This window comes from Ciconia boyciana, chromosome 12 (genome assembly GCF_034638445.1).
Source record: "Ciconia boyciana chromosome 12, ASM3463844v1, whole genome shotgun sequence".
NCBI lineage: Eukaryota > Metazoa > Chordata > Aves > Ciconiiformes > Ciconiidae > Ciconia > Ciconia boyciana.
Genome location: NC_132945.1, coordinates 8,631,071 through 8,657,234, shown reverse-complemented (window position 1 = coordinate 8,657,234; position 26,164 = coordinate 8,631,071). Strand labels below are relative to the sequence as shown.

Below are 26,164 nucleotides of genomic sequence, written 5' to 3'. Positions count from 1 at the left end.
AATGGGAAAGGGGCAGGTCCCTGTAGTGGCGTGCTGCCTTCGTGGAAGAGAATGTAACTGATTGTCAGTTAAAGAGACTTGACCAGTTGACTGTGAGTGAAAGGCTGAGTAAAAATTACTCTTTCTCATTGGTAAAAGTGGTATCTGCAAGCCAAAGATGAGAAGTCATGTCAGATACTACAAAGGCTTGAATTTTCACTGTTGCTGTCTATCTGGATAAAGAAATACTTTAAAATGCACAAAAACGTTTCATATTGAAACTAAAACATCTGAAAGTACTTTTATTCTTCTTTGTGTTTTTGATATTTAATATCTTTTGTTAATGCAAATCCAGACAGTAATTAAAGTGGAAGAATTTTTCCACATCCTTTAACTGATCGTTTTTGTGAAGCTCCTGTTTGATCTCTCAATTAAATTATGTTCAATATCTTATACTGTGTTGTCTTTATTAGTTGGTCATTCTTAATGTGATAAAGAGCAAGACTTGTAGAAGCTTGATTAGTTTTTATGGATAACAGCAGGGATAGGTGTGACTTTCAAAAAAACACTTTTTTTATTTTCTTGCCAGTTGTAAGAGACTTAAAATCTGTTGCAGTTCAAGGAGCTGATTTAAAAAGGTATGAAAAAATTGTGCAAAAGAGGACCTGGGCTGAGGAAGATGCAATGAAGCAATTAGTATCTCACACTTCGGGAATGCTGGTGATTCTACTTGAAAAGAGATACATGCACAAGCCAGTGATTGTGGTATTAGCTGAACGTTAAATGCGCATACTGATACCAGCTGGCTTTTAGTGTGATGTAGATTTAGTGAGACATACATTAATGAAGTGTTTAGAAATCATTAGATTACTTTTAGGGTCTTATGACTAAGAAAAGATTCCTGAACTGAAGAGCATGTCAATATCTTTTCAACAGTGAGAGGTAAAACTCTTGTCCTCTTTTTTTAAACTTCTTTGATTGTGACTACTTGAGTGTAGGGGAGTTAAATCTTTGTTAGAATATTTTGAGAACTAGGCTAAATTAATGGATAAGGTGAGGATTACTGCACTTTTAAAAAATTTACAGTAATTTTTAGCATATTAGCCAAGACTCAAAAGTATCTTAGATTTTCCTCAAATCTTTTTTTGTAACTATAAGGTGTAGCTTCCTACTTAGATTAGTTGTACAATTCTTATCCTCATCTTTGAACTGTAAAGGTTAGCAATATAGAATACCGCTGAATTCTTTAAACAGAAGTCTGGAAAATACTGACTCGTAGCCAACTGGCCTGCAACGGAAGAGTTTTATTAAAAATCGAACTTTGAGACAAACACTCTGGCCCATAGGCCCGTACAAGATAAATCAAGGGTCTCAATCTGCCAAGCTTGGTTTCTCTTTATTTTTTTTAAACCAAGATATTTTCCATGTAGCTATGTTTTAAAGTTTGTATTAAAACCAGAGGGTGTCTCTTGAGTGCGTTTGCCAGATTAGGTGTTGATAAGAAATCTAATACCAGCCATTCCAAATTTGTACAACATTTTCCTTGTTCTGTCAGGAACTAAAGTACTAGGCATTTATTTCTGCTTAGTGCTCATCGTTTTGAAAATAAAGATTTGCTTCAAATGGTAACCTTTTAAATTCTTTAATTCCTTACTTACAACTACCTGGGAAAAGTCTTTCTTCTGTCTTACCTCAACAACTTTCTCATCATCATCACAATTAGTTCAACTTCAGACTTATAGGAGACAGTGGTCTTTATGCTTCTTTAACCAAACAAACCTTTCTTTACTGGAAGAGCACTGATGTGTTGGAATTATACCTAGATGTCTGGTATAATTTTCTTTGTAGGCATAGTTTTTGTTGTGGTGTGTGTTTGGTTTTTTTTTTTTAATCTAAGTGTTATCTTGTGTTTAATAGCTTTCAGTTTTTGTATTAGTATATCAGACTTCTGAGAGTAATTTCTAGCCAACAAATGCAAGCAGAGGTATCAGCATGGGGAAGGCAAAGATAATCTTCCAGGAAAAAAAAATTACATAATTTGTTGCAAGTTAAGATGCTCTATGTCATTTGCCAGTTTGGTCTGTATTCTTTCTTACTCTATTTTTGTGTGTGCTGTAATTCTAGTGGTAATTAATTAGCATTGAACTAAACTCAATACTCCTAGGTTGAATGAAACGTGTAGCTTTTAACTTTGTGAGGAAGAGAGTGGTCTTCTTGAGGGGTCGGTTATTTGTGGTTGTGTGTGCTTGGGGTTTTTTGTGAGGGGAGGTGTTTGTTTTGAGTGATTTTATTGAAAAGTTTTGTTCTTCAGCAGTGGTTCCTTACAGCCACTGGACTGAGGATCCTCCCCCCCCCACCCCCACCCCCCATGCCATCCATCCGTTCACCTCTGGCAGTGGGACAAAGTGTTGGCACTTGCCCCTACTGATTCTAGGGAGCAGACTTTCTTCTGGAGTACAGGGACCATTTCATTCTTTTCCAATATTGTCATTGAGACCAATGTGCTTTGTAATGGAAGCAAAAAAAGATAAATGCTTGAACTAGATTGAAATGGTATAATCCAAGTTAAATTAAATGGGAAGCCTTGTTTTAGTTTTAAATTTAGAATGATGTTATACAGTTTGGCTAATTAGATTTTGTTTTTTCTTGCTTTAAGAGATGACTATTTTCTGGATAAATCTTGCCTTTTTCTTTCACTGAACCATTATGGAGTTATAAAATCCATGAGTGATGAATCACATGCAATTAGTGTGTCTTTGGATCTAAACTGGAAGTTAATCAAACTTTAAATATGTATTTTGCATCTTGTTTGTGTTAATTCACTACTGCATTACGTATCTTTGCTAAAGACTTTTTTATTTTATACAGGAAGATGCCCAAGAGGAATTTGGCTGGAAGCTGGTTCATGGAGATGTGTTTAGACCTCCAAGGAAAGGAATGTTACTGTCTGTCTTTTTGGGCCAAGGAACGCAAATTTTCATTATGACATTTATTACTTTATGTAAGTAACTTTATTAAGGTGATGTGTTTTTAGTGTAATAGTGTAAGAAAGATGCAATATTATTAAACAAATGATAGAAGCCTGCTTTTGAAAATGAATTCCTTCCTTTAGTAAAATAGAATATTAATACTGTTTCATAACAATAATCTAGATAGCTTCAGTAATGCTGTCGTTCAAAACGTTGTGGTATCTGGGCTAATTCAGATTCTTCATGATTGCAGAAATGAAGCTTCCTTGTTACAAGTTTCTTTTTAAAAAACAAAACCAGTTTGTCATGGTGTAAATTATCCAAGGATCCAGTAATGCAAGTTCAAAGACATGTAATCAAAGCTTTAATGTTCTCGAAACACTTTCTATCTGTTTGACGCAACAGCCTGCAGCCATGCAGAAATAAGAGCAAGAATGCATGCCAATGAAATAATCCTGACACAACATTGAGATAATATGAGAGCCTACCACAAATAGTTATATAAATATGTGATGATGTAACCTGCCACAAGTTGGTGTTTTATTATATGTTATCTATAAAGTATATGACCATTCCTTTTCTTACTGTACAGTATTATTGGGAAGTATACTGATATTTTATGACAAAAGAAGAATTTTTCAAATTCTGCTCTCCAGGTTTTATTCAAATTTTTTGGTCTTTCATAGAGGAGCTGCTTTTTTCTATTCATTACATGGTGCTGTAAGATTAATAGAATATTCTTGACGGGTTTGTCTTCCAGTGTTGATCACAGCTCTTTGTAACTTACTTAACTGCAATAGTTTCCTGTGCAACTAGTGTAGTATAGAAAGAAATCGGGGGGGGGGGGATCCTTTTTCTGTTTAAAAACAAAACTTCCCACTAGAGATCATTGACAAACTCCTTTTCTGAGAGTATCTCTGGGCTGGCCTCTACAATTAGTTCAGACACAGACAGCCTTCTTTGAGAGGCTTGTTTTCAAGATAGCATATTCTTGAGTAAAGTGTCCGTCATGGTGGCTGAGCGCCTTTTGTGGAATTTCAAGCAAGTGACTCCATACCTCTAAGATCTTCTATCTTTACACTTATTTCTACCTTATAAAACAAAAACCAAACAAAACCCCCAAAACCCAAAAAACCTCAACAACTTCTCCCCCCCCCCCCGCCCCCAGCAAAAAAACCCCCTTAGCTCTGTCAAAGGTTTTGGCTTCTCCAGACCTACTGTTCTCAGATGTCCTTTATGCCACATATTAAACTTCTCTTGTTACTTAGCGTGCATAAGTATTGACCATGGATGTTTACAGGAGGACTGTAGGATTCTGGAAGCAGACTTTTTCAAGCTGAAATTTGATTCAGGTTCATTGTTCATCTGTGTGGCATTTTATTTTTCCGTCTTTTGGCTATGAGAAACTTTCTATTTAAAAGATGAGGTGGAAATAATGCTTTATTATGAATGAAACAGTGACATTAGGGTTATGGTCATGTGATGGGGATATATAAAAGCTTATGCACATAGCCTTCATTTAAATATTTGGTAGTGAAAGGGGTAAACCTGTACAGTGATACATATTATAGGGGAATCTTGACACGTGTCCAAAAATGACTAAATCTTTTTGTCTCTTTAGTCCTAGCTTGCCTTGGTTTTCTTTCTCCTGCCAACCGTGGTGCTTTAATGACCTGTGCAGTTGTATTGTGGGTCTTACTGGGAACTCCAGCTGGTTACGTGTCTGCTAGAATGTACAAGAGTAAGTACACGTGTTTGTTTAATGAGACACAGCAACTTAAACTAAGAATTGCTGAGCTTAATATAAACCTCAGACTGGAGCTGGTGTCTCAGACAATAAATCTGCTTCTTGCTGCCATACTGCAAAACAGTTGGAAAAAGTTCTGAACTTGAAATTGTTTTTACTTTTTCCCCTTAGCGTTTAGAGGCGAGAAGTGGAAGACAAACGTTTTGCTTACAGCTCTGCTTTGCCCTGGGTTAGTATGATTTCCCCTCGTTCTTTCCTTTATTCTTAAGTATAAATGAATCTGAGCTGGGAAGGAGGGAGAAAAAAGTGAATTGTTGTTATGGTGCTTGTGTGTGGGATTATTTTCTTTATTGTTCTCTAAGTTGCTGTTCCTTTTGTATATTACCTATCTGTGAATATAAAGAAAACACACATTATCCCATCACTGCACCAGAACATTAGGCGTAGTGATGGGATAATTCCAGTTTGGTACCACTTAACTCAGTATGTTCCAGGTAATCCTATCTTAACAGTTAATGGGTATGGTCACTTTGTTAGGAAGTATGTAGTTTTGGGGTAACTTTGGAGTGTCTGTAGTGCTCTTCTGTAAATAGGGAGAGACAGCCCTTTAGGCAGAACTTCTATTACCTTAGTTATAGTAGCAGTGTTTTCTTGTAACTGTGTTATTGAAAAGGACATAAGAAATTAAATTATATTATTTTTTTTAAACAGCTATATACTGCTATACTAAACAGTAGAAGTTTAGTATGCTTCTGGGTGAGAATAATGCAGAAATTCTCTTAAACTGGTTATAATTTTTTTTTTATATAAATGTAGGTAGTGTCCAGTTTTGGATATGGCTGTAGCGTGTATCATACTATGGCCAATACTGTCATGCTTGGGAAGGGTGAGAGCTCTCCTACCTTTCATTTTCTCATAGCTCTCAAGACCTTTTGTGAGAATTAGGTCAGTGAACAAAGAGAACAGAAACTAATTTCTTCAAGTCTTCCGTATTTCTTGGTTGCAGCTTTGGGTACATGAAGCTAGCCTTTGACAAATGTCCTTGGCGAAAGTTGAGGAAAAGATTATAAATAATTTCTTAAGGTATCTCTCCCCCAAAAAAGCCCAGAATGAATAAAACATGACTTGGTTTTGAGTATAGTAGAATTTCATCAAATGAAATGTAATGCATTCGATAACAACTGAGTGTAGTATTTCTACAAGGAAATCTTATTTCTAAACAAAATGTGCTTCAGTCTCCCTGCTGTCATTTAGATATTATCTTGAGGGAGAAGAAAATATTTATCGGTGGAAGAAATATCTTGCTGATCATTTAAACTCCCAAATAAATTAAGTTTCACAGAGGAAGTAAAATGATTGGGGATGGTAGAATAGGAACAGATGTCTTGATTATGCTATGCTAGTTCAGTGAATTTGCATAATATCATAAACAGCCTAAGGCTGTTATAGTCTCAGTAGACTGGTGGGAGTTCATATTTGTAGTATTTTTTTCTAACTTTGGAGGGGGTAAGTGGAGTCTGTGTTACGAGCTTGGGCAGATGATAAAGATTAGCAAGACTTTGAAAATGGAATTGATTTTTATTTTTTGTTCAACAAGATGCTTACACCAGAGGTCACTTGGGTGTGCTTATTTAACAAGTCTATTCCCCCAACCAGTTTTGGCAAGTGTAAGGCCTCTCCTAGGAAAAAAAGAGCCTGTCTATTGCTCTAATTCCCACTCCCCCCCTTCCTTTTTTAGTTAAATACAGTGGAGGATGCATGCCCACTTCGGGGCAGTGTAAGTTCTGCCTCAGGAACACTTTTTTAACAAAATCCAGGCAATGGTGCACTTTGCATGGGCCCTTTCTGAGGCTGAATTTTCTGTGATGAGACTCTGAATCCATGAATAATGGCAATTTAATCAATCTTTTATATGGCATTCCCTTGCAGTATATTTTGCTTTGCTTTCAGAATGGGATGGGTTTGAAATCTTCATCATACGTCTTGCAGTTGTTTTCTAGTGTTTTCCCAGGATGTTTAGAAAATGAGGCAGATGGACTTAACTGGGGAGGGAAGAACAGGTCTGGAGACATCATGACTGATGCAGTCTTTATTTAAATTCTCCAAAGGTGTGGGCTACTTAACTGTGTAACTCCATGAGGTCTTAATACAAAGATTCTTTTAGGGAAGAGCCCTCTTTAATCCATCCTTCTGCTACCATATTGCTGTGACACATGCTGCAGCAGGGTATATGTTTGTTGTGAGGGTGACATGTGGCTTCCTATATATGAGATTTTGCTATCACTGTGTTTTGTCAGAGGGAATTTACTAATTATAAAGGACCTAAATAAAGGAATTAAATGACTGGCAATAATAGGAAAGGTGATTCAGATAAGAGGGGTTTTATTTATTTTATCTTTTAGCATTCTTTGTATAGATTTTTACAATGGAATGTTTCTGTTACTTTCGGTTTTATGTGCAGAGTCTTTATTTAGATAGTGGCTTTACCATAGATACTTCCATTAAAAGCATTGGATGTTGCAAGCATTTTTATATTAACTGCACTATTGATGAAAGTAACTAGGACTGTTAGGAAATGAAAGATTGGAAGAAGCTACATTTTTCTGATGCAGATTTTTAACTGGTTTATGTTTTTTTAAATACTAACTGATACTTATTCTTTCCTGAATATTTTAATATCTTTTCTGATCTTTTTTCAGGATTGTCTTTGCTGATTTCTTCATTATGAATCTCATTCTGTGGGTGAAAGGATCCTCAGCTGCCATCCCTTTTGGCACTTTGGTTGCTATCCTAGCTATGTGGTTTGGAATTTCAGTCCCACTAACCTTTGTCGGTGCATATTTTGGCTTCAAAGAGAAGGTGGGGCTCTTTGAATACAGTTTTGAAATACCCCTGTCCTCTGTAGTTGAGCCATTGGATCCCTAAGCACACAAGTACTGGTTGGATTGAAACATCTGTGGCCCTATGATTGTAAAATGATGTTTCACTTTGTCATTATTTTAAAACGGAGTATATGCTGTAATGTCACACTGAACTTTTTTTTTTCTGTCCGTTCACTAGAATCAGAATTTAATAGTGCTCTTGGAGGTCTTGCTTGCCTTTTGTACTTCAGTAAAACCTCAGCAGCTTCGTTTTTGAAGTAGTACTTCAGAAGTACTTCAATTTGTACTTCACTAGTTTGAGATAATGCCAGACAACTAAGAAGTTTGGGTTTTTTATTAAGGACTGAACATATTTCTTTTCTTCATGTTCTGACTTGCTTACTGGCCTATAGTTGGAGTGTCTAAAGCATATGTGTTTTTTCCTAATGATGAATATCAAGTTTGTAGTTTTTTGGTTTGGTAACTTATGATGTCTTATGGATGAAAATAAAATTACATTTATCAAATATATAGATGCTAATATTAGGGAAAAGTAATCTTATTTATGATATAACAACTTACCTTTTAATTAATTTCTTTTGAAGCCTATTGAACATCCAGTTCGTACAAACCAGATTCCTCGCCAAATTCCGGAACAGTCCTTTTTCACAAAGCCATTGCCTGGTATCATAATGGGTGGTATCTTGCCCTTTGGCTGTATTTTTATTCAACTTTTTTTCATTCTGAATAGCATTTGGTGAGTATCACTTTTTTTTTCTAGTTACATTGGTCTGATAATAAACATGCAGTAAGTTTGAACATCCCAAACCAATTAATATAAGGAATAAACCAATTTTTATAATTTTTGGTGGTCTTGCAGACTTTTGTGGAATTTCCAGAATCTGCATATTTATTCCTGTGCTTAGAACTTATAAAACTAGTTGTTTTATTGACAACTGCAAAGTGTAAAATTAGAGTCCTGTTGCCTTGTTTTATCTTTCTGGCTCTGCACAACACAAACGTGGTTTCATGCTGTTGTGGTTAGGTGGAGCCTAATCCATTGTGGAACTATATTAAGATTTATGGAACTAGTATGATCTAGCAGTTTCAGCTGTTAAATCAGAATCAGGTCAAGATCTTGGGATTCCATGTTCTGCAAAACAAAGATTCCACCCCCTGTGAAACATCCACACCACTCCTAAATCTTTTCAAAACCTAGTCAAGCAGGTGCATGGAAAATTAAATCAATGCAATCTTTCATAACTTTCACAATGTCAGTATGAAATGTTTAATATATTGTTGTTCAGTGGAAAATATTAACCTGAAGTCTTCTGTTTATGTTGATTTCTTACAGAACATTTTTTTCTAAATCAGTTCTTAAATGCAAATATATTAGATATGTTACCCTTTCACATTAGTCCTCAACAGTAGTAGAAACCATGTAATATAGCTATGCTGGAAAATATAATCAGCTGACAAACAGATATACTCTGGACTTTTGTAGTTGAAATTACTGAATTCCCAAATTGTTTCTCATTACTTATCCTACAGAAAGGAAGCACGGAGAGAATGTGCAACTAATACTCCCTCTGTCAAATCTTACACTGCAGTAATTATCACCATCACTCAATAAAGTTGATTTGGTTACCTCCCTTATCTGAAAGCCACCAGATTAAAAGTAAACAAGCATATTCCCTTGCATTAATTTTTGTGAGTGTTTTTGTGTTTGGTTAGCCCTTGGATTGGGGTCAGACTTGGTATGGGGATAAAGTGGGAGTGGAGGACCATCTGACTGATGTAGTGAGGAGATGCAGAGACACCTGGAAAACTTAGCTGCAGTAGGAGGAATGAGGTGGGTATTGTAACTAGGGAAAAGTACAAGTGATGCAAGAGTCAGGGAAGCTAAAGGTCCTCTCAACAAAGAGACCTGAAGGGATAATCAGCTCTGGTGAAAATTGTCCATAACTGTTCTCTGTGGAAGTTTATAGATGCTAATTTCAGGGGAAGTATAATTGAAGACTTTGAGCGTTGCTCTGTAAAGCAGTGGTTTTATTACTGCTAGCTTAAATGAATGTGTATTTACAAAGTACATTCAGGTAAAGAAAACTTTTTATGAATCAGCCAATAGTGGTACAGACAAAGTTACCCCAGTGGTGTGGGTTTTTTGGGTTTGGGGTTTAGTTTGGTTTGTTTTTTGATTAGCGTAGCATCTGGCAATGTACCACTGTAAATTAACTCAGAACTTTAACCAAAAATGAGACTTTTGTTTTTATTATTTTCATTTTAGGTCTCATCAGATGTACTACATGTTTGGATTCCTGTTCCTAGTTTTTATAATTCTTCTAATTACATGTTCTGAGGCTACAGTTTTGCTGTGCTACTTCCATCTGTGTGCAGAGGTAAAAAGTACAGTTTTGATGTAGATACCACTTGTAGCTGGAAGATGTTAGAAATAGAGTTGAGGTATTCACATATGCTGTGATGTGCTGGACACCGTGAATGGATAGTATTGTCAGGCCTTGACGTGCCTGTCTTAGTCGCTCTTCTGAAATGTGCCTTGTGATTCAAAATCCACTGTTTGCAGCAGATAAGCAAAAATAAACAGCCTTGATCTTAAAATAATTTCATGTTCATAGTGGAAGCAATACAGCTGACTTAGAGAAAGAAAAAAGTAGCTATGTGCTATGTTGAAACCTTTTTTTGAGATAAATGTTGAAGAATTAAATTATTTCATAAGACAATATTACTTTTTAACTGGCTTATTTATGTTCTGGTTTCTACGTGATGTCTCTTACTGAATGGTTTATTGTTTCTTTCAGGATTATCATTGGTGGTGGCGATCATTTTTGACAAGCAGCTTTACAGCAGTTTATCTCTTTATCTATGCAGTTCATTACTTCTTCTCTAAACTCCAGATCACAGGAACTGCTAGTACCATTTTATACTTCGGTTACACAATGATCATGGTCTTGATTTTTTTCCTTTTCACAGGTAAGTACAGTGTTCAAACTAAAATGAATGCAGGGGTTTCTGTTTTTTTGAAATGAGAAACATTAGGTGAAATTTAGACTATCTGAAACATTAAATACAATTTATGACTCTTTAGGCAGTGTTACTCTTATGGTTTGTGACACCGCACATCACAGTAAGATATTCTTAATACTGCATATTTTATTAGTAGTGAGTTCAAACCATTATATTTTCAAAGTGCCGTTCTTGTTCACTTTGATGTCAGGGTTGTTTAACTTGATTCTGGATTTCATAATTGGTTCTAGAAGTTCTATATTGTGCTCTGCATATGGAGAATAAAATATGTTTTCAGCTTTCACTATTAGCAAGTGAAGCAGGTTGGTGCTGGGGCAAAAAGCTGAATGATGACAATAGAGAGTTCTAGTACTGCTAGAGGTGGCCTTACCTGCTCATTAAGCACCACTTCTTAATGGCAGGAATGTACCTTAACTGGAGGAACCTATTTGAAATGCGGCTCTCCATTTTTAGCAGTCCAACTTTTCTGATGTTACTCATGTAGACTGTCTTCTACAGAATTACTCTAATGTTCATAATCACTTGACTCAAACTGTAATTTCGAGGTTGATTTGATGTGAAATCTGTGCCAGATTTACCATGTGTTAGATGAAATTAGAAGCTCTTTGAAGGGTACTGGCCCTTAAAAATAGCCAGGAGCAGTTTGTGTTGGTGTTCATCATACTGCTGCTGTTGTGTATGTGTGGTTTTAACACATGAAGTCAGATCTTTTATGTATCACTGTGCTTAGCATCATGAAGTACTGCAGTGGTAGAACTGGAGAAAATGCTAGTTCATATGTAATGGGTTGTTCCGTAAACCAACCTTTACATTAATTCCTAAGATTTATAATAGAGGATCTCTTTGTGGATGGTTCAGAACATCTTCTACCTGATTATTGAAACCTGCCGTAATTACTTTGTGTTGGCTTTATGAAATGCATTATTTCACTCCCTTGATGCAGTTAAAAAAGAGTGGCTAAAATAATGAGAGTAAGTCTTAGCATCAGACTTCAGGTTTCTCAGTTCAGCAGTGAGAAGGACCTCTTTCATCTTTATTGCCTCTAATGCTTGTTGAGTATGAGGCAAAAAAAGCACTGTTCATAATAAAACACTGAAGAAAATTACTGTATGGGTTTGAACAAAGCAAGTACTCTGTAGAAATTATATTTAATAACATTAGCTGGCACTTATTGCTAGATTTTTATTGTTGTTTGTTATTTAGACCTGTGTCTCTTCAAAAGAAAGTAAAAAAAGTTTTGAGAAAAAAGGGAGGATTTAATTCTTTTAATTTTTAATTATTAGAAGGCAAACGTAGAAGTTGGCATATTGCCAGTTAAACCTCTGCTTAAATCCTGGCAAAACAGACAGGCTCCAGATGTCCTCTATTTTATATATATATAAAATTATATATAAATATATAAAACTCAAACTATAGTGTAAAATGTTTTAATTACTTTTAAACTAAAGCAATATGTTAATGTGTGTCTGGGTTTTAGCATAGGTTAGTTGCTATTCTGCCAATTTCAATTTCACTTACAAGATGCAAATTGGTGGAATTAAAAATATCCCTTTCATATATAAAATGATAATTGAAATTGTCATGGAAGCTGCTGAAATGGTATTAAAGGCTTCAGATGTGCTGATCCTGGAGTTCTTGATGTGGAGGCCAGTGAGGCCCCAAAAGTACAATAATAAACAGTGCTGCTGTTACTTTTGCAGTATCTTTTTTTTTTTAATAGAAACATGGTAGCAGTGGCTATGCTGTATTTGTAGTTCATGAAGAAAGCTGCTAGCTACATGGTCACTTTTTTAAAAGTTGAATAGAATAGCTAGGTCACTAGAAAGGTAGAAGGTATATGGAGTGTGTAATAAATCCTTGCTAATATAAAATGCTGTGATAAATTTCTTTCCCATATTTAGTTTGACAATTGATTTTTTGGGCTGAAATATAAGCTATATAAGATAGATGACTCAAGCAAAGGTAGGTGTAAAATATTCCTTAATAGCACTTGCTTTGGAAAATAAGGGTTCGGTCCTTCACAAGCTTATGGAGGTGAGGGAGTTTACTAATGTAGCTTTATACATTGTGCACAATAATAGTGTTCTTCCTGTGTGTATGTTCCCAAAATGGGACTTTGATCTGTTAGTGCTTAGCTAGCACTTTAGTTAGCACTAGGTATTTTGGTTTTCTCTATTCTTGCATATTAGGTCTCGGCAACTGTGACAGAAATATAAAGGGCAGCGTTAATACCTCCTATGGGGTGGTGTGCTGTGTCACTGTGGACATTACAAAAGGGATCGTAATGAATAAGTAAATAGGAACTGAATGCTTGTGTGGCAACGACAATAATACAATCTGATCAGTGAAATCTAACAATTAATGTGCACACCCAAACAAGACAATTTTATTTTAACGTACAAAGTGCAGCTAATCTTTCAAGAAATAATAAGTGTGGTTGAAAGGGGATAGCTACATGATTACATGCATTTTATGCTAGGAGACGAAAAAATGCTGAACGTAGTCAAAGCATGTTGCTTTACAGTGACCTCTATTTTTGAACATCATTTTCACTTGTGAGTTAATGCCATTTTCAAAATTGAGTTTTGATCTTCTGGGTAGATTGTGTTTAGAATCCGAGATTCTGAAGCACCCACCACTGTGCGGTGATTGAAACCAGTATGATACAGAGAGCTTTTAAGGTACATAAGAAGTATCAGCCAAGTGCAGAGTGCTTTTCTGTTTGCTTTCTTACAATCTGTTCGTGCTTTGAATTCTTTTTTCTTCATTAAACAATAAAGCTAGAAGAAACGAATAAAGCGGAACAGTCTGCTTAATGTATTTTGGCATTATTCTGTGCAATAATCCTTGTTTTTAATTTCGAATTTAAACTAGTTTACTAATAACTTTCCCATACCCAGTTAGATCCTAGCTTGTGATCTTCTTTCTGTGTGTAAGAAAACTGTTGCTGAGTGGTAGTATATATTGCAGACCAGAGCATTCAACAGTATAGAAACTGGAGGACAAAAAGACAAAAAAACCAACTGAGGTGTCAGTGTTTCCCTAGTAAGTATAAATGGATGTATCGGACATATTTTGCTTCTTGGCTAGAGAAATGACTTGAGGCATCTTCACAACTGGGTTCTTGAATTTTAAATAGCTCCTGCAAAAATGATCTTTTAGCTGTACCTCCCAGGATGATCAGTCATGTACAGTGGGCTGCAGTGCACTAGGATGGCATCAGTTCCCTAGACTAGTAGGGGTTATTTAGAAAGGCAGAATCTTAAAATATGAAAGTCACCCACTTGGGGAAAAATAAAGGTCTACCCTGCAAAAGTAAGTTCTTAAATGTATGTTGTTCAGATGCTTTTTCATTTAATTGAAGCTGGTGAGTGTTTAGGATTGGTGAAAGTAAACATTAGCCCCGAAAGTAATTTGTAATATTAGATTAAAACAAACAAACAGATTTTACAGGCTCATTGGAGAAATTGGTGTCAGGCTTGGTAGCTTTGTGCTGTGTTGTTTGGTAGAGATGTGCATATGAAAGCTGTAAAAACCTTACAATGGAAAGGAGTTTAGACCATAATCAGAAAATAATTTTAGAGGTCTCAACTCTTTCAATTAGTGGGGGCTTTTTGTTTATTTGTTTGGGGGTTTGGGTGGTTTTTGTTTGTTTTTTTGTTTGTTTGGTTTTTGTTTTTTTTTAAGTACTTTTAGAATTTTTTTTTAACGGCTTTAAAAAAAAAATACACCTTTGGGTATCTGTTTTCTGTCATGTTGTGTTCATTGATATCTGTCAGCAACGCAGTAAGCTGAAGAGGTATGCTCCTTGTTGATAGTGCTTCAAAACTTTGTTTTCAGTTTGAACATGTTTTGAAAGAAACAAATATAAGCCAGATCCTTGGGTGGTCTTATCTAAAGCTTACCTAAATAGTCCTACTATTCTAATGAGAGGCACATTTTACATAAGGGATGATTCTAATTTTGGTGCAAGATGTGCTTAGAAAAATGCTCAAGATTGAAGAGCTGAGTATGCTTTTCAAGCCATGCTACTTGAGATGGCAAAGTTGTATTTTAACTAGTGCAATTAATAATGACAATTTTACTGGGTAGAGCTACAGTTGTAGGAAACTGATCATGGGTGTATGTGTATTTTAAGATTGGCCTTTAGTCAAAATAGTTAAAAGGGGAATCTGAGAACCCGTTATACTAGTCAGCAGTGGCCTAAAGATCCAGTATGTTGATGCTTTTCTGTATAAAGTGCTAAAATTTGGATCAAGTGGCAAATTTCTGAAATGGGCTAAAATGTAGAAAGCATATTCTGGCTAGAATTTTCAAACAAGCCAAAGTAGTTCAGAGTTATTCTTCTTCCCCAGTCACATTCATTTGCATATTCCTTTCTGATTGGGATATTTACTCCTGTATGGAAAGTTGGAAGCTTTTTGACTGAATTAGCTTTTGTGAACCTCTTAGCGGTTCATGGAATCACAAGCACCCCCAGGTCTGAGGTGGAAAAAAACCACTGAATTTCAGTGGAACTGGGCACTGTACTGCTTACGTTCTTCAAAAAAAAAAGTTAAGCTTTTTGCTGCAGTATCATAAGCAATCCTGTAGGTAAAGCAGCTGTACAACTTAAAGCAGCTTATAAATAATGTTTCCTTAACTTACATTCATTTCTGTCTATTAACACTGATTTTGTAATATCAACACAACTCTCTGCTGACCTGAGCTTTTGGAAATTCCTAGTCAGAGTGTTTGGCCCATGTTACTTAAAAAAATTAAAAATAATAAAAAAGCACTAAAACCACCTAGTTGACTTGCTGTGATCAGTTCTTGCTTCTAAATCTGTAGTTGGATTCTTGAGGTAGATTTTCAACCTGGTTGTGATTCTGCCAGCACCTTTAAATCATTCTGATCTTTGAGCGTCAAGTATACTGTTTAGAAGAGGTACTTTTGGGGTCCTTAGTTTGATGCTCTTTTTGAAGTTTCTGGTCCATAGAGCTATCTACATCTGGAATTTGTAGGATACATTTGTTCATGGGAGGGAAGAAGAAATTACGATACCGGTAAGCCCTAATTATCGATGTGGAGGTACCAACAGAAGGAAACTCTGGTGACCAGGGAAGGTACTGACTACATAAGGCTGTATCTTGGTGGTGAGTCTAGCCTTTCTCTCCTGAGCTTAGAAGTTCATGGTTCAAATCTGGTGTCTGACAAACATTACCACTTACTGCTTGTGTTAGGAAGCATAGTCTTACTCTAGTTCCACTACATTGGCAAAATTTCTGATAAAGTTTAAAAAAAGAGCAGGGGGTACTTGGTCTTTGATTTGCTAAACAGACTTTTTTTAGGAGGGAAGTTGAAAATCAATGTTACTGAAACCTGTGAAAATCTGTTTATAGATGAAATACTTGTTCACAGTATGAAGTCTTCAGATTCTGCTATGAATGAGGCCATGTTTTATAGAAAGCTGGTGTATCAGAAGGATTCAGAGTGACAAGGATTGGAGGAAAATACTGTGGATTTAGAGTGTGTTCCCATATTAAGTTATGGCATGCTCAGGAAACTGTGGAAAAATCTCATTCTTGTGTTAAAGTTACACATTTTTGTTATGATATTACAATTTTGTTCTAGAACAGCAGATAGATTTTTAAGATATCTCATCTGTTAAACATTTGGAAGAAACATTGCTTCCAAAGCCATAAAAGGCTCAAAGTGGGCTATATTATAAAAACAACTAGAAAGCAGATGCTGAGAACAATTATTAGGAAAAAAACCACGAGAGTAAGGCTTAGAGTAACGATGCTGATATTGGAGTATTGGACACAGTAGGAAGGAGTGAGAATTGACCATAAACTGCAAAGACTTGGCGATGTCAAGCCTACAAAGGAATTAAATTCCTTCTGTGGTTGGTGTCTGATCTCCTATCAACAGCAGTAAATCTGCCGTCTCCCACTGTTTCAGAGGATGATAACTGCAAACTTGGAGGGAAAGGGTAATCTGAGGCATATAATAGTAGGCTGTCAAAAAGCCTTTAACTGCAAATATACATGGTAGCACAAAGAATACAAGAATTGGCATACAGATAATAAGCATCCAAAGACAGGTTCCTCACTTAGCAAATGCGTAGATGTGGTCTGAAAGACAGAAATGCAATGAATGTGGAAAAGACAAGCGGTTAATAAACAGCCTCCTAGTTAGTAAACCAGTCACAATGAAATAGTGAAAAAAGTTGCAGCTGATGTTAAACATAGGCTGTATAAACAGAAAAGGATGAATGTAAAACTGGAGGAGCTGCGTGCATGATCTTGCAAATGCCTGTAGCGTAGCTGGTAAGGGCTGTCACAGGGCTGGCATGTAGCTGTGTCTTTGAGAGTGAATTCAGCTGAAACTGAGACCTTCCCTTTTTTTAGCTGGTAAGGCTTAACATCTCTGTGGCAGTTTACCCCTAGGTAAAAGCATGAGGAACAATGCATTGCTTCCTTTAGAGGCTTAAGACTCAATTAATTGTATGGTACTCAATGTCTCCTTGCATACTAAGTTCTTCAAGTAATTTAAATGTGATGGACAATGTCTTTGCAGTTACCCCATAATAGTGACTGTGGGGTGCAAATTACTGACTTGTTCTTCAGCATAAAACTAGAAGATTGGTATAGACTAATCTCATTCAGTGTCATCACCTCTCTCCATCATCTTACTCTGCACTGTGCTAACCCGAGCCACAGGACTTGACATGGGGCCCAAAGTCCCTCCAGAAGGTAGTTGTGGGGCTTTTTTCTCCTACTGTTGGGTTGGATGACTAAAGAACTGGACTGGTAAGAAATCAAGGAATTCTATACCAAACCAGGCCACAGGTCTGCTACCCAAGCACCCTAACAGCAGTACTCCCAGGAAGGGGTATGAGAACAGGGCAAGTGTGTACTGGTACTTTCTCCCAGCTTCCCATCAGCTGTGGCTCAGCGGCCTTTTTAGTACTTGAAATGGTGTCTCTGTAATTAATAGCCTTTGGATTTCTTTGTTCATGAAATTGTTCAGTTGCCCAAACTAGTGTGGTTTTTTTAGTATCTGTAGTGACTTGTGACAAGAAAATCTGCAGCTTGAATACATGTTACACAAAATTATGTTTTGGTTTGTGTCACTGCTAGTTTCATTTGATGCTTGCTCCCAACTGCTATAGCACTCAGAGCATTGCTTTAGCAAAAGGAAGTAGCAGGTTATACAGAGTAAGAAGTTCCCTGTTCTTGAGTATAAATAGAGGACAATAAACAGAAAACTGGACCAGGTGATTTTTCCCAAGACCTTGTTTTGTGTCATTCATAGGTGGCTGTGAACTATTGTAGACTTAAAAAAACGAGGTAGGTGTTAGCTTTGTGTGCGTATAAGTGTCAGTTTTTTAAATGGCGCTGCATGCCTGCTACTGGTGATAGTAGCATCACCTTCAGTGGTTTAAATGTACACCAAGCAGCCTGGTCCTAAAAATCATCTTTGATCTAAATCAATAACTTAGCCTAGGGATGAATGTGCGTTGTTAAATTTAACAAGTGCCGTTATTCTGGATAGTTAGCTGGATTACAGTGTTATATTCTGTCCTGCTGGGAAGTACTTGTAGGATTTTTCTCTCAGAGCAAACTAGAAGATAAACTAACCATTTTCACTTTCTCATTTTAGGGACTATTGGATTTTTTGCCTGCTTCTGGTTTGTAAGTAAGATTTACAGTGTTGTGAAAGTGGACTGAAAAGCTTCAAAGTGTCTTTTGAACATATCTCCCTTGCTGTTTGATAATTTTTACCATGTATTGAAAAACATCCTGTGTAATTATTCTAATTTGTAAAAGCTGAAGAGCAGACTACAGCATAAAATACAGATTTTTATGGAAGGAAATGGCACCATTGGTAAAATGTTTACATCAGTATACTCATTGAATATGTTAATTCTAATTCTAAAAATTATATCCAAAATTTGATTTAGGACAAATAAAAATTCTGTGAAGTAGTTTATTTGAAAAACGAGTGCGTTATACAGTCCTCCAGCTGAAATTCCTTGTGATTTTTTTTTTTGTTACCTCTTTTGGTTACCATTTATATACCATGAAAGCATAGGACTGTCAAGTAAATCTATGTAAAATGTGAATTTTTTTAACTTAACTATGATTGTACATACTATCCTGCACCTTCTTTACAACTAGATATCTTCTTACAAATGTACATGCATTTAGTGTAATGTAGACTTTATTAAAAATATCGACACTGGTTTTTGTTCAAATAAAACTGCACAACTCTAGCTGACTTGTTTCCTTTCTTGTTAATTAGGCCTTCACTGCTTGGACACAGATCACATTAGTTTGACCAGTTTATAGCTCTCGAGTTTTATATTGTTTGTAAGCAGTTTGGCTGTGACTTTGGCTGCAAATTGTCTATGCAAGCAGAAGGACTGGTAGGTCACTTGAATCCATGGCTGTAGGATGGACAGGGGCTTCTGAAGCTGCTGCTGCCATTACCTGTGCCTCATCTGTGTGCTTACTCTAACTTTACCCAAAATATCTTTTGCTGGGCCAACCATTACTTTCTATCAAAATTGGGGATGTAAGGGGATGTTCACTCAGATTAATGGATGGAATACTCAAAGCTTATTAACTGTCATATGGAAACATTCATCTCTGGAAGTTGCTTTTCAGTGTCTAAGCCCACAATTTAACAAGACCCAAAATGACTCCATATCTCTTCGTAGTCATACAGATACCAGGTAACTGTAGTTAATGTTTAATATCCTTTCCAAAATCTAACCTTTGGTATGAGGATTTCAAGTCTCACATCTACGTGTAGTTGTTCCTTCCAGGTTATTTAAGTGTGGAACAGGTGACCTAGCTAAGCTGGGATGAGTACCAGGCTACATCTTTTGAACAGTGCCTGTGGCATAAAAATGAAGCTTTAGACAACTTAATAAAAAGAGCCAAGCATTAGTGTACCAGGAGGAACTGGCTACAATAAAGATTGTTTCAAGTGAGGTTCAGGTATGCCCTTGATGGCAACTTGGCGTCCCAAATGTTTTCCCTTCCTACCACCAAAATCTCAATTTCCTTTCTGTTCCCTCCCAGAGATGGAAAACTACAAAGTTGCCATTAGAGATACCAGCTTCCGGTTATCTGCTGGTTCAAGAGCACCATTTACTCTACTAAAGATTTCATGCTCATATTGAAATTGGTGCTGCTCTGTTTAAAAAGATCCTTCCTATTAAATCTTACATTTAAAGTTTGTGGGAGTGTTTATTGGATACTTTTAAAACAAAACAAAAAAAAAGAATTGTTGGCTGAAGCTGCTTTTGAATTTTACATGTTCAAAGGGAAATTAATTCATGAGAGAATTTGGAGCTACAATTGGTGTAAAATCCCAGCAAGAAAATTTGCCAGATTAATAAATATGCATTTCGCAAGAGGCAAAGTAAAATGAGTTGTAAAATTGTATTTACGGTGCTTTCTCTGCTTTTACTGTGACTACTGGGGAGCTAAAAAGTAGAAGCTGGGCTAAGCAAGTTTCTGAAGCTTGCCTGTAGTCTAGAGCCAAAGCCATAAAAGTAAAATCAGTTGTTCTCATGCAGTTATCATCAGACAACTTGGTTTGTTTTTTGTAATAGGCCCCATTCATGCAAATCTGGCATAATTCATAATTCAACAGTCTTTGTGGTAGAGACAAAATGTTGCAGAGCAATAGAATGTATCTAAAACAATCAGAAAAAGGCTTGAGTATTGGTCTCATTTCTTCAAAATAAATGGATGCTGTCATGGCAACAGCAATTATTCTGCTATAATGGTCTGTCATGGGCTGTACATTTGGGTATAATTAAAGTGAATTTTAAGGATGCTCTTTATTTACATGCTACAGGGATGAGCTGGGGCAGGCTAATATCTGAGTGGTGGCATGTTTTAAAATAGTTTGTCCATTGTTGTTTTCCCATCTGTGGACACCTGTGAGATTTGCTGCTGCACTCCTCCTGCCTAAGAGACAACTACCCATCTCATCTCTTGAAGTCCTCTACATCTGAATATTTTTGCTAGCCCCAGATCTGAGATTTGTGCTGTTTGCAGAGAATCTGGCCATAAGCCATCAATTTTCTGCTATCTTTTTTTGACCGAGGAAAAGCTGCAAGCTGTCTTTTGGCTTTAGAGTTCTAGAGAAAACCACCAGTTTGTAAGTTAAATATGGATTGTTATGAACATGTATCAATTTAAAGGTGGTGTGAGCCCTAGCCAGAAAGTAGTAGACAAACTTCTTGGGTTTAATTTTATTGGGTACAGAATGGGCTGTAGTAATGGGGTTTTCCAGTGACTCTCAGCACCCTTTGGGAGTTTTTAGACTATGGGTGAAGATCTTGTCTGCTCTGCATTGAATCGGCCATGGGTTTTGAAGACGAAATGGTCAGTATGGGGACACCGTTTTTTTAAGTACTTAGATTACCAGTAACTGGTGTCTGATCTCTAACCCATTTTATATTAACTTACAAATAATAGCTGTCACATGGAAATAACCGTTATTCATCTACTCTCATTAGAACAACAGGCTTAGTAAAACATTCCCTATTCTCTTGCAGATAGTCAAGCCTTCCTGCCCTCTTTAAAAGAGAACAAAATGAGGCTGTTTAGCTTTTCCGAAGTGTGTGTATAGGCATTTACACTGTATTTTTGCGATGCTCCCAGTAATGGACTCGTAGCAGACAAAGTAAAGCATCTCCCGTGTAAGACTCTTCTTGTAATAACCACCCAAATCCAGCAGACTTTGTAGAATGTCATGTTTGTCATATTTTAAGTAAAACTTGACAAGTTATAACAGAACCTCAAAGGAAGGAGGGATTTCAGTGCTGATGTTTTACATTTCATTCCACTTGCTTGAACAGTGTTGAACAGCTACAGACTCATCTTCATTCCTGAATGTCAATGCCAGAACAAGGCCGTACTGATGTACAGCGAGGGTGGGAGCCAAGTGCTGTACATATATGGGATTCATGCCTGTACCTGTGTAAACCTCCTTGAGGACTATAAACGGTGCTGCTGTGGGGGAGCTGGGAACACGTGGCCTATTCATGATTAGTTGGGATGGAAGTATGTTCGATGAACAGCAATACACTTGTCTTCAATGGCTTGCTTAATGTTCCTTATGACAGTTGTGCTTTTGTATTTGGTAACACATTCCAAGTTCACATTTAAAATTTGTCTTGGAATTAAGTCTGCAATGCCAATAGCTTGAATGTTTACAGAGATCTGTTGCAAAGGACTGGGAGAGAGGAAATTTAAACCAAACTTTACCTGCAGTTAAATGCTAGTGTAGACATGGGATCCCTTCTGGAACCTGTAGGTGAGATCTTTGACACCAATCACCACATGAAGATCCAGCTGTGAAAATCATACAAGGAATATTAGACGTTTTGCATCATAAGAACTAGGGACAAGGCAAATGGCTGCTGAGGTGGATGGAGAAAGGTTGGGTCATGCTGGTCAGAAACTGTAAGGAAAGGATGGCTCTTATACCTGTGATTTCCTGATGGAGATCTGTTCTCCATAGTCTTACACCAGATGTTCAGATGTCCAGTTCCATTCCCATGAGCTATATCACTGAAGCTATTGGAAATAAAGTAGTAAAGTTCAGCACAGGTGTCACTTTCTCTGACCACTCTTCTATTACTTTGCATTTTCACTTGCAAGCAGGAATTCCTTGCAAGCAGGAATGAAATCACTGCATTTCTACAGAACAGCTGCTGGTGTTTCTAGGCTTAAGAATAGAAAGATGCTGCTGCTATGCTCTTCACCTGCAACTATGACTTGTTTAATTCAACTAAACTTAGATCTGAGTCTTAAAAACAGTGTCTACTAAACTCATGTCATGGAGTGGAGTTATTTCAGTATTCCTATTTTTATTAAATATGAACTGTGTGCACTAACCATTTGTTATTTTTAGAAAAGGGTACTGCCTTTTCTACAACTGTACTGTTCTCATACTGATAACGGGCATTCAATACCATGGACAAACCTGGTAACATGAAGCTGTAAAATCTCCCGAACTGTGACACAGGAGCAGCAGTTCTCCCAGGAGCACCCAGGAAGGCACTCGGGGCGGTGCAGGTGGCTTTGGGTTACATGGCCTTTGTTTTCCCTTTCTCTTTCACGCCCAGGGACGCCGTTCTGCCCCGAGCAGAGCTCCTCCTGCTAGAGAAGTGTGAAAAAGAGGGTCTGACCCCATTTCCCAGAGCTTTTCAGCGCACTCCTCCAGCGACGGAGACCAGGAGGGGGTTCCAGAGGGCGCAGCCCTTGCAGCAAGTGCCCGAGGGCCCTTGTACATGAGAAGAGATCACACGGTTTTAGCCTCTTCATTAAGGCCAAAGCCATGACTTGACTCCAGTGTGATTCACTTGTGGAGAACAGACTTTTTATGGCAAAGAGCAGGAGGGAAAGGGCTTAACAACAGCCTAGGCTTTCCCCTAGGATAATAACTGGCAATGCAACTCTCGGGGAGACACGGTGGATTCTTCTTAGTACAGTTTCTTTACACCCGTGTGGGATGTCTTTGACTTTACTGGGATAAAAGCAGGATGGATGTCTTTCATGTTCTGTCGAGATGCTGCAAGTCTGTACCCAAAACTTCAGGTCAGGGTCACCGTCTATTTTGGTATCCAAAGTAGCTACAGTTACGGAGTTCACAGTAAGGTACTTTGTCTTCCTAATCTCTATGCCTCTTAGTTACAGGCTACACACACTAATTAGCTTTGCTCATACAAACTGGGAAGCCCTTAGACTTTCTGTGAAGTTATTAGCACCAGGATTTTTATAGATAACATTAGTGTGTGCGGAGTTTACCCAAGGTAATTTATGTTCTATTTGCAACTCAGGGAAAACTCTTAGATGTTTGACATCATAAAACAGTAAAACCAGGAGATTTATTACAGGGGCAGAGAGAACAGGGCCCTTGAGCTGCTTTGTTTATCATAAAAAAAATGGGTTAATCAGATGTGCACATGTGCCTCCCATATTTTCTGGTTTCGTTTCCCTCCTGTGCTGCTCCCTGACAGGCTCTGCAGTAGATGAAAAGGCATGGGAGCCCTGGCAAAAGTCCTTTGGACTCTACAGGATGAGGATTATATTTGTACATCCAGAGGATGTTTATCTCCCTCTTGAGCTACCGTTAATAGAGAAGAGACATATGCAACCAAGCTTTCAGTGAGGCTGTAACTTCTCCCGGAGAAGGACAATACAGGAAATCCCAGTAGCACGGCTGGTGGGTGGATCAAGAGCCGATGCTCCTGGACTGCGCTGGAGCTTCTGGTGTGATAGCAGCACCTCAGAAACGCTCAACCCAAAGGAGGATGGCTGCAGGCAAAAAGAGATACAGTAAAGATACCTTTCGGGCACCGTGGCCGGGCCCTGCTCTGGCCGGTGCCGACGGGCAGGGCTGCGGCTGAGGCAGCGTCCTCAGCAGCCCGGCCAGCGGCGCGGGGCTGGGGCGGGCAGCCTGCAGCCGGGTGTCCTGGCTGTCTTAGTTGGTTTAATACGACGCTCCCTCTGTCCCTTACGGGGGTTTCTGCAATACTGATGTGAGTAACATCTGGGCGTTTTGTGGGGCTTTGTAGGGAAATGCTGTTACCTTAGAGGTGACACCACATAGAAAAAGTGATTTCCCCAAACTGCAGAAGCTGTGGCTGCGTTTGCCTTGGTTCATCCGGCAGATGCTGCTCGTGCCTTTATATTTGCAGGTCCTTGCTTTGTACGGCCTGGTCATGCGCTTGGGGTTAAAACTAATCCAGATTAAGAGACAATCCATCCGACTGGCAGGGGTCAATATGTAATTTCCCCTGCGGGTTAGCATGGGGTACTTTTTCCAACAAATTTCCTACTGATGCCGCCACTGGACATCTCAGGATGATCCCCATCCTGCCTGCTATCGCTACTCAGATCTTGCTCTTTCTTCCCCGGTCTTCCCTTTGCTGTGGACATGTGGGGTGCATCAGGTAGATGTACTCTGATGCTCCTGGGCAGCAGCAGGAGAGACCCTCTGGGTTCCTCACTGGTGTTGGTCTGTGAGCAGAAAGAGAAGCGTTGTTTAGCATCAGGTGGGTCCTATGTCGTTCAAGCAGGGCAAAATGGCTGCATGTGGCCAGGAATCCCTCTGGGAGGGGTGCGGATGGGGCGACAGCGGGGAGCTCCCAGCGAGGCTGGAAGAAGCAGGGTCACGCAGGCAGCTGTGAGTCCTCAGGCTCCACACAGGCTCAGCTGGCTTCCAGCTTTCTCCTGTCTCTCCTCTCCAAACACCTCCTTTGGAGACTGCATCAGCAGGGAAGCTTTGGTTAAGAGGGAGGGAAAAAAAAGGCAGATACTTCAGCTGAAAAAACGGCCCATCATCCTCCCTGGATTGCAATAAGGGCAAGCACATAGAAGAAGAACGTGGGAATTAGGGAAGCCGAAGCAGAGGTAGAGGAAAAGCAGGTGAAATGGTCTGGCGCATGTCTCTGGGAGCTATGTGGACAGTTTCGTGCAGGGCAGACTGCAGGAGATGAGCTAGCTCCAGCATCAAAGAGGGAAAGTGGTGAGCTGGGTGAACTGGTATTAATTGTGCAGCTGAGGGTGGTTAAGCAGCAAAGCCCATAAGACCCTGTGACTTTCTGCAGTTGTTAGGGCTTTCAGGTGTGGTGAGGAGTGGAGATAGAGCAGGGTGTGAGTGCTGGGCTGTTGGCTGGAGCTTCTGTTGGTCCCGTACCCCAAGCATCAGGACAAGACGTGAGTTAAACAAGCCACGGTTGTTGAATTTCCCCTCTCTGAAGAGGGTGGGGGGAAGGGGGGTGTTTGTGGCAGTAACTGTGGTGGTGTTGCCTTGGGATGGGGGTTTCCTGGGCAGAAGTGAGCTGTGTGGTCATCTGGGAGGTAGGATGTGCTTTCTGAGGCTCCCTTGGGGCAGGGAGTGTCTCTGGGCAGGAGGCTGGCTGTGCTATGGTGTGTCCTGGCAGGGTGTCCCCAGGCTGCAATGCCACTGTCACACCAAGCTTGGGGACCCCTGGATGAGGTACCTCCCCAGGAGCTGCCACGTACATGCTTTCTGGAAAACAGCAGGACCCTGGTGCTGCAGGACCTCAAGGTGGGGAAAAGGATTGTCCTGGGCTTAACTGAGACCAAATGGCTTCATGGTGAAGTGTCCAAATTGGGAAATTTAAAGCAGGGAATGAGACCCTATCAGCCAGGGTGTTTCTGTGCCTTGGGTATAAAACCAGGAGGATGGCACTTGTCCCATGGTGGCAATGGGAGAAGGTGCTTGGCCCTCAGAGGTGGCAGGACAGGCATGTCACTGCCATGGATGGCTAGATACTGCATGTGGCACCAGCCTTCGGATGCACAGGAGAGGCCCTCAGGGCACGTGTCATGCTTAGCTGCTGTCCTGTCATGCTGTGGTGTATGTTGCGGCTGGTGGAGATACATCTGGAGCGTGTTTAGGTCTTGCATTTTATGAAAGGGCCGACTGCTGGGGTGGCTATGGGCATGGAGAATGCCTGCAGACCTTGTAGGACAATGTTGTGTTGGGTGATGTAGGGAGGAGGATGCCTTTTACCTCTC

The 26,164-nt window shown here is 38.8% G+C and overlaps 1 protein-coding gene across 1 annotated transcript in view; it reads left to right on the top strand.

Moving 5' to 3' along the window:
- LOC140658676 (transmembrane 9 superfamily member 2-like) overlaps nucleotides 1–18,861 on the top strand; it is a 34,020-nt gene extending 15,159 nt beyond the window's left edge. The window contains exons 10-17 of the mRNA XM_072877362.1: nucleotides 2,848–2,980; nucleotides 4,570–4,689; nucleotides 4,867–4,924; nucleotides 7,395–7,554; nucleotides 8,162–8,313; nucleotides 9,844–9,955; nucleotides 10,376–10,547; nucleotides 18,249–18,861. Of these exons, the coding sequence (XP_072733463.1) occupies nucleotides 2,848–2,980; nucleotides 4,570–4,689; nucleotides 4,867–4,924; nucleotides 7,395–7,554; nucleotides 8,162–8,313; nucleotides 9,844–9,955; nucleotides 10,376–10,547; nucleotides 18,249–18,316 (975 nt within the window). The 3' untranslated portion in view covers nucleotides 18,317–18,861. The remainder of the gene's footprint in view (nucleotides 1–2,847; nucleotides 2,981–4,569; nucleotides 4,690–4,866; nucleotides 4,925–7,394; nucleotides 7,555–8,161; nucleotides 8,314–9,843; nucleotides 9,956–10,375; nucleotides 10,548–18,248) is intronic.
- The last annotated feature ends 7,303 nt before the right edge of the window (nucleotides 18,862–26,164 follow it).